The 9,001-nt window shown below is 39.7% G+C and overlaps 1 protein-coding gene across 4 annotated transcripts in view; it reads left to right on the top strand.

Annotated features, from left to right (window-relative positions):
• The window catches only part of rtkna (rhotekin a), a 62,588-nt gene that overhangs the window by 42,016 nt on the left and 11,571 nt on the right, over positions 1–9,001 (top strand). For all 4 annotated transcript variants that reach the window (XM_083526957.1, XM_083526955.1, XM_083526956.1 and 1 more), the window contains exons 2-3: positions 7,163–7,362; positions 8,064–8,125. In XM_083526957.1, the coding sequence (XP_083383083.1) occupies positions 7,163–7,362; positions 8,064–8,125 (262 nt within the window). The remainder of the gene's footprint in view (positions 1–7,162; positions 7,363–8,063; positions 8,126–9,001) is intronic.

Below are 9,001 nucleotides of genomic sequence, written 5' to 3' on the forward strand. Positions count from 1 at the left end.
TTTCCAGGCAACCAGAACATCGGACTTGGCAGCACATGAATTTATTTAGTCATTTATTCGATTATAGTTGTGTCTTCTGTCATTATGCTCTTGGCTTTAAAACATCTGGCCACACACCAGTCTTCATTTCTAAACGAATGAATGAGCGCTGGGATTAAGCTGACCGTGTGTGTGTGTGTGTGTGTGTGTGTGTGTGTGTGTGTGTGTGTGTGTGCGTGTGTGTGCGTGTGTGTGTGTGTGTGAGCGCATAACTGCGGTCAGCTAATTGGAGGCTTGATCTCTACGGTCAGTGAAAACCTGCATTTTGGGTGTGGGCAGGAATTTTGCCTTTTCTTTCTGTGTTTTGCTTATGGGTGTCACTGTAACTTGTGCACTGTAAGAGCATTGTGTTCATATAATTTACTCTGGCAACTTTAGTTTAAGTGGTAGTAGTGTGAATTAGAGCAAATAAGACTTTTTTCCTCTTAGTTGTTAATACGAGACCTTAATATGCTTCATTACCTAGAACTATTGGAGGACAATCTTTTCTTTAAGGACAGGTTATAAATTAAATAAAAAAGTTTACATTATAAACTTGTCTCAGCTTATAATTCAGAGTGAGTTTCGGTCGTCAATGTGCAAAAAGCATCAAAACCGAAGGGTATTAGTGAAATAATGCTTTTACACTGTTCATATATTTTAAGATTCCTGTTTTGCTCTGGCGGACGATTCCTCCACCAAAAGCAAAAATTCATTGCTCATGTTATTGCTGCAGCTGCTTCATGAACTCTTACGAGGTTTGGAAAAAGCTTCGCCGGCGTAAGTCGCCGAATACCTGCGGTTAGCGATTTTCTTTTTTTCTCCAATACCTCCCGCTCCCGTTTACACAGATGTGCGTTTTTATGCTATATAAAGTACGTTCCTCAGATTTCCACATTTCTGTGTTTAGAGATGGTAAACAACATGACACTTTCCTTCTTTCTTACTCACATCCTTTTCTTTTCGCTTCCATTGTTCACTGAAAAGCCATGATGAAAGCCAGTTCGGTCAGGTTTTTACCTTACGACCGATTAATATGAAGCATCTGAAATTAAGTTAACATACAAATACGTACTGTGGTTTGTAGCTTTGAGTTATGATTTAACGCTGAGTTCTAGAGTCGTATGCAAATGTTTAAAGCAGCGCCACGTGGAGTTTAAGATTTTTCTCGTTTACTACAAACCAAAAGTCGTAGTGTTGAAATTCCTCCGTATTTTATTGGTGCTACCGACTTTCATTTTTACTATTTTGATGCAATTTAATGTCTGAGTCAGCAGGATTTGTCACCATGTTGTCTCCTTTGTGATCAGACACAGTTGCCAGCTCACCTATGATAAATGATACGTAGTCACCAATGACACATGGCACATTGCTTATAATTGCTTGCATTTATCATCGAAGGCGTTTTTTTTACATCAGTTAACGTCTCACGAACAGTCTTGTATCGTCCGTTTTTGGCCGCTGTCCATGTGACCGTCCCGAATCCAAGATCACAAACCGGAAAAACAGCAAAAAAAAAACAAACAACACAACACATCTTGGAGACACAAGACTGCAGGAATGTTTAGTAAAAGCTTTCTGAGATACGCTAATTGCGAAGTGAAGAAATGCTCTCAAAACTTTCTGCCTCATTCTTTTGAAAAAGAGCTGTCGGTTACGTAATCGAGATTTTTTATTTATTTATTTTTTCCCGGGGACTTCAAACTAAAGGATATTCTCCAAAGACCCAGAGTCACTTCCCATGACTCAATGTGCTTCCTGTCTAAAAAGGCATTTCCGATAGTCTAGCGGTGGAGTTGCCATGGTCTCGTTGCAAATTCTTCTGCAATTACAGTGCAATTATACAGGCAGAGGATAGGCTGGTGAAGTAGCGAGTCCGGTCTGAGTGTCTGAATGTTAAACAATGAAGGAGGTGGTACTGTGTAATTATTGTCCATTAGCATGCTGGCAATTAGCTTTATGTCACAGAATGAAGGGAGAAGATCTTACTGGTGCATGTAAAAGCCTTCTTACTGGGTATTATTGCTTTTAGTCTGCATTAGTGATCAAATCCTTTTAGCCCCATATTACTCAGATTGTCTGGGACAATGAACAAGAGCCAAATTGTGATGTCTAGATGACTGGGTCAGAGCAACTCCAGAACTGCAGCTCTTGTGGGATGTTCCCGGTCTGCAGCGCTCAGTATCTATTAAAAGCGGTCCAAGGAAGGAACAGTGGTAAACCGGCGACAGGGTCATGTACGGCCAAGGCACATAGATGCACGTGGAGAGGGAAGGCTGGTCTATGTTGTCCGATCTGACAGAGGAGCTCCTGTAGCTCACACTGCTGAAAAAGTTAAAGCTGTTATGCTCGAAGGGTCTGAACTAGGGGTGATGATCTCAACTCGCTCACTTATTCCCCTCAGTATTCACTGTTCATTGTGCAGCAACAGAATAGTGACTGTTTTCTTCCACATCATGCTTTTATGATCCTGCTCGCTTTCCACATCCTATTCTACAGGCCAAGCTCTCGTTCACACTCTCACTCTTTCTGCCTGGCATGTTGCCCCTTTTTGACACCTAGTAGATGATGAAATCCATAGGGTGGCTGGCACCATTGTGTGTGTGTGTGTGTGTGTGTGTGTGTGTGTGCGCAGACATGCAGGTGTCAAACATGTTGACTCTGACAAATGTTTTCCTATAGGTACACCCACTTGCCCAGTTTGGCGTAAACTATTTTGTCAGTGCTGATTCAGAGAGCTTTGACTATTATTTGCATCACACTTGTGTCATTTTCACACTACGTATAAATGTGTGTACACACGCTGACTGTGAATGCCTGTTCGGGCAGCTGCAGAAAGAGGCCATGCATCATTTCCATCTAAATAGATGTCATTTGCATTTACATGACCAGAGTAAAGCATTCATTCGGGGGTTTTTCCCCCGTTTTTAAGCCCAGGGCAAGAGCTGTTTTTTTAAGCCACTGCTTGGATTTTTGTTGTTGCTTCAAATCAAAGTTTGGCACTTGTTCGGAGACGTCGCAGAGCTTCTCACTGTAAATGAATGAAGTGGTGGCATAGGAAAGTCATTATTACTGAAGAGGAGCTGAGCTCGGTGTTGTTTTTGGGAGAGCCGCTAGAGCAGCAGCTTAACTATTTTACTGCTAAAAATATACTGAGGCCTTCTGCTGGCCTAAAGAACAGAGAGCTACTGATCTTCCTGAGACACGTCACACCCAACAATGTAGTGACACAAAGCCACTATGTATCTGTGCTCTATCTATATATCAGTGCTCTGAATATATTATATGGACAAAAGTATCAGGACACCTGACTTTTTCAGCCATATGTGGTAGTTTGTGTCCCAAACTCTTTCCACAAGGTTGGAGGCACAAAATTGTATAGGAGGTTTTTGGATGTGGTTTTCCATCACTTGAACTAGATGTGGGCACTATGTCGGTGTGAACATGACTACCGGTGTTATGTTGTGCTATGATATGGATTATCAAAGTCCAATGTCTTAACCCCTTTCCCAGGGAAGCTTAATGGTTTTTGGTTTTGGAAAATTGCTTAAATCGAGCATTTATTAAACAACACGAGGCTCTCCAATCAGTGCAATTGTTACCAGGTTTTGGACCACGTGCCTACCTGTAGCCTAAACCTCTCCACATCTGTCTATAACGCACTGCATGTCATGATGCCTCGGTCACATGTCTTACCTCCATCCGCTACCTTCTTAAAGGGGCTGCTCCGGCCGCCAACACATAATACATTAGCGCTAAATTCAAACCCTCAAGCGAGCAAAATGAACAAACAACAACACAGTGGATTCACGTTTATTATTATATTTCGAAAATACCAGTTTTTATGCCGGTCGTATCAATTTATTTTGTTGTATCCATAGAAATCTCAGTCATTGACCAACAAACAATACTATGCTAATTTGCACTAGTAATACTGCTAATACTAGTTTTGTGACGCCGCATTGTTGCACCAGCAATCTTTTAAACCACTTGCATTCAAAACCATGCATGTCAGCATATATAAGGAATTGCACCCACACACGTGCAACAGAGATCTTCAGCCGTAAATATTTTAGCCAAACATAATTTAACTATGGTCAACTAAAATGTGATTCCAAAATCTTTTTCACAATGTAATATCAATATCGTCTGGACAGTGGAAATGATTGTGATGTGAATTTTAGCTCATATCGCCCACCCCTAACTTGAACTAGGAGACCCAACCTGTTCCACCATGACAATGTGCACAAGCGAGCTACATGAACACAGGTGTACATGGAATGGAGTGCAAGATCTCGAATAGCCTGCTTCAGAGATGTGTTGGAAAGCTGACTTTACCTCAGGCCTCCTCACCTCACATCAGTACATGACTTTACTAATGCCCTTATGGCTGATTGAGCACAAATCTCCACAATCACACTCTAGAAGAGTGGAGGATATTAAAACAGGGAATAGAGACTAAATGTGGAATTGGATCAAAAACCACACATGAATCTCATGTTGATGTGTCCACAAACTTTTATCCATATAGTTTAGCAATATTTTAAAATGTTTTTGGATTTAAACTCTAAACTCTATTCTAAATTTAAACATTTCTTGAATTTGTTGAAGTTCCAATGCAAAATGATATTTCTGACTGTGATTAAATTCTGCTCACTTGCAAGAACTTTAAGGTCTTTTTCTGTTAGTTTTGGAACTTTAAAAATCTTTTTGGCAGATTTTTTGACTTAAAGACGTTGCCAAGGAGTAGAAGAAAAATAACTGTATTCGTTTCTGAATTATAGTTTCACTGTTGGTGATGGTATCGCCAAATACTTTTCAGCTATTTGGAATGTCTATAGTTTTCTTTTCTTTTTTTTTTTTTTTTTTTTATCTCATATTGGCTTGTTTTCTGAATCCCACTCACTTTTAACATGTAAATTAGAGATCTTTTTTGTGCTTGCTAATAAAGACAACTTCTTAGTTAGCAGAATGGCTGATGTAATGCTTCAGTAGGCAAAACCAGCTCTGGGGTCTCATTTATAAAACGCCTGTAAGAGTCCTGTGTACACACAATGTGAAAACGCAGAAGGCGAGAAGGGGAATCGGCGACGCAGGTAAAGGAAAGCCTTCCACGTGCGTACACAGGGCTCAGAGTTTACAGGTGCACACTTTTTTGTTGTTGTGGGAAATAGCTTTTACACGTTTTCAGCCTCGTTTTGTGAATACGCCACGTTTATAAATGAGACCCCTGGGCATGTAAACACAGCAGAAGGTACAGAATGAAAAGTGGAGGAACGGAGAGAAAACGGCGAGCGGCGAGGAGAAGATTCAGGCCAAAGAAAAAGGAAAGGAAGTTTCGAAAGTTTGGGATGATTTCAAACTAAAACATAAACAAAACACCACACAGTGTGTTTACCTTTTTAAAGTCATTTGAAATTGATTTATTTTTCTACATTTTTTATTGATGTATTTGTATTTGCCTTTTGATGTAATATGGCAATTACCTGTTTCATTTTCTGAAGACCTGTTTCATTTTCTCTTGTATATTTAGTGCTGCTCCTTAATGAAGAAAATTTACTTCTTATCCGATTAATCAAAGGGCTAATTGGTAAAATACTCGATTACTAGGATTATAGATAGTTGCAGCCCTATTTTTTGTCCTTTAAATTCAGAGTAATCGAGAACATTAAAACCTGATTGACATCCTTTCATACGACTTTCAGTAGATTGTGCATCAATGATGAGCTGAATGCAGTCTTCAGAAGTGGATTTGCAGTGCTGAATGTGAAGTTATGTGTGAGTTTTTGGTGTGCACATCTGTCCGTCTGTGCAGCACTTGTGTTCTCCTAATTGAAACCCATGTTATTCTTAATGAGCTCTTCAAGCCTGAACCTGGATTTATAGAATGTTGTTATAGAAACACAAGCAGGCAAGCCCATTAGGTGGACAAAATGGCCTGAAGTGTATAATTTGCAGGATCATAGAAACACACAAACATTACGACACCTCACAACATTTTATCACAGAGAGGAACTGGGAACAGTCCCTGAAGGGTCAACGTGGAAACATCTGTACTGTCTCTTTTCACAGCTGTTCTCCCTTATTGTCTGATTGTCTTCACTTCTTTCTCGTCTTTTTGCAAAGCAGACTTTCTTTTTAAAATACTTTTGTTGAACAGGGCTGGTAATATGACTAGTGTTTGTTGTTATTATAAATAAATGATGTTGCTGTACACTTTTCTGAGATATTGGACAAGTACATTTTCTGTATTGTAACAGTGTATACGTTCACAACCTTTCACATTTCTCATTCTTCCCGTGCCAAGTTTCAGTGACATCCTCAATTTAGGGCCGTAATTCTTTCTCATACACAAACGCACAGGGTGTGCGTTTCAGGTTTTCCTAGTTCTCTACAGCTACTTCAAAGCAGGCTGTGCTCTTGCTCTGTGTTCATTTCTGCACCCTGCTTCATGCGTGACTGAACCGAGACACTGCCGGTTCTGCCCTGGCGTGGAGCAGACACACATTTTGAGAGTTTAGGGAATGTTTTCTTAGAGGGAAGGGTGTGTGGGCTTATTGTGGCATGGTGTAAAATTGGTAAATATGTATTTTATTTATTTATTTATTGTCTGGGAGTGGTAGATCAGTGGTTAAGGCGCTGGGTTGCTGGTATCACCAAGCTGCCACTCTTGGGCACTTGAGCTTCCGAACAAGCTGGGATATATGAAGAAAAGAGTTTTACTGTGCTGTAATGTATATGTCACAAATCAAGGCTGTTCTATTCTATTCTATTATGTTTTATTTTATTTTTTTCTATTCTATTACATTTTTTTATTTATTTCTATTATATTTTATTATGTTCTTTTTTTTAAATTCTATTCTGTTCTATTTTATTCTATTAAATTTCTGTTCTTTTTTTATTATTCTATTCTATTCTATCTTGAATAAATCTTTTACATGGTACCTTTGTCTAGATCAGCTAAATCCAGATTCCAACTTTTATCTCATGAATGGTTGAGCAAATTATGTTGTTCTGATATGATGATACGTTGATAATTGTTTGGGGTTTTTTTTGTTGGTTTTTATAAGAGAGAAACAAATTTTTAAACATTTTAGTGCAATATTCAACATTGTAATCTTGCATCTTTTTGTATGTTGTTCAGGACAGCGATATCCAAAAGAAGATCGACCATGAGATCCGGATGCGAGAGGGAGCATGTAAACTCCTGGCTGCTTGTTCACAGAGGGATCAAGCGCTGGAGGCTTCTAAGAGTCTGCTGACTTGTAACGCTCGCATCATGGCGTACATGTCGGAGCTGCAACGCATGAAAGAAGCGCAGGTCATGCAGCGGGTCGCACGCAGGTATGACTTCAGGTTAAATTTTGCCGACTTCAAAGCTTAATTTCTTTTTTCATATTCATAATTTTTATTGATTTATTCTTTTAGATTGCCTTGTTTTTAGTTTCATTTCGAGTCCCTGATGAACGTTAAGTAGCTTCCCAGAGTCATGAGTTCAAAAGGTCAGATAGTTCACATGACTTTCAGAGCTGGATTAGTAGTTAGTGTGAGGTCAGTGGATGTGTGACCAAGGATTGTTCACAAATGAAGAAAACCAGGCATGCAGAATTAAAAGGCAGCAGATAACATCAAAACCAAGCGGAGACGCCTGGGATACTGCACAACACATGACCTCGGGAGGTCGGGTTAGATTTTAGGAGTTCAGTCAACCACTGGTATTATCGTAATCTTATACAGCATGACGAGCGTTGGGTCTAAACACGTCTACCATAGTGACTTACACACAAGAATATCTTTCGTGTAAAGAAACTAAATGCATTGTTTATACAAGCTGTTTATAAGCTGTAACATTTACAGTCAGCGTTACCGTAACAACAAGATGGTCATGTCAGAGTGTAACAGGCAACATGGTTTCAGTAGTGTTCACTTGTGTATATGTGATTTATTATTCTTTGTGTTTACACTCAGCTTATGCATTATGAGGATGGACAGTTTTTAAAATGACATTGTTGTCGTCAGTGTTTAATGATGTGAACGTGTTTCAGGTCTTCGGATGCAGGACCAATGGATGACCGATCTCCATGTAAAGGCAAAGTTGCCATTTCAGGTAAGTTTACAGACTTGACTGTATCTACATGTCTACAAAATAGATGTAGAGAATAAACAGGACAGAATAAATATAATCACGTTACCTCGATGGCCGCAAAAATGCATGCGAAGCAGATTTTGTGTGTGTGAGAACGTGTGAGATACAGGCACATTCCTGACCGCTCCATTGTGTTTGTACACTACCCTGCTGGTATATATATTAGCTTTGCAGTCTAGATATTTTATGATGCCATCTCCCACTATTTAAAGTCTCCCATAAATGCTCCTCTTCCAGCACACACACTCATAATATTCACTAACTTCCATTCAAACTGACTGAAGTTAATTCTACATTTGGCTGCTGGCTGATATAAAGCCTTGTGTCTGTGTCTGTGTGTCTGTGTCTGTGTGTGTGTGTCTGTGTGTGTCTGTGTGTGTCTGTGTGTGTCTGTGTGTGTCTGTGTGTGTCTGTGTGTGTCTGTGTGTGTCTGTGTGTGTGTGTGTGTGTGTGTGTGTGTGTGTGTATGTTGGAGTGTAATGAAATATAGCTCCAGGCCTAGCTCTGCAGCAAGGGAGGTTACTGTGAAATTATACTGAAGGTTTGCAAAGTGGGAGGTTTGATATTATTGCCCTAAAGGTAAGCTGGGTGGGCTTCTATATTTTTCTTATGTTAAAATACCACACCAGGAGCCACTAGATTATATTACTGCATTACGTACACTGACCGCACTCATCATGTGCTCCAGTTATCATCTTTTTAATTGTCCTTTAATGGCTTCTTCTTCATTAATACACTGTGTAGATTACATAAGTAGGTGGAATGTAACTGAATAAGTCTCTGTGAAGCTGAGTAGGTGGGCTGGAATGATGGAATGATGCAGTACTGCAAACATTT

Source organism: Silurus aristotelis, assembly GCF_946808225.1.
Source record: "Silurus aristotelis genome assembly, chromosome: 23".
In the NCBI taxonomy this organism is placed as follows: Eukaryota; Metazoa; Chordata; class Actinopteri; order Siluriformes; family Siluridae; genus Silurus; species Silurus aristotelis.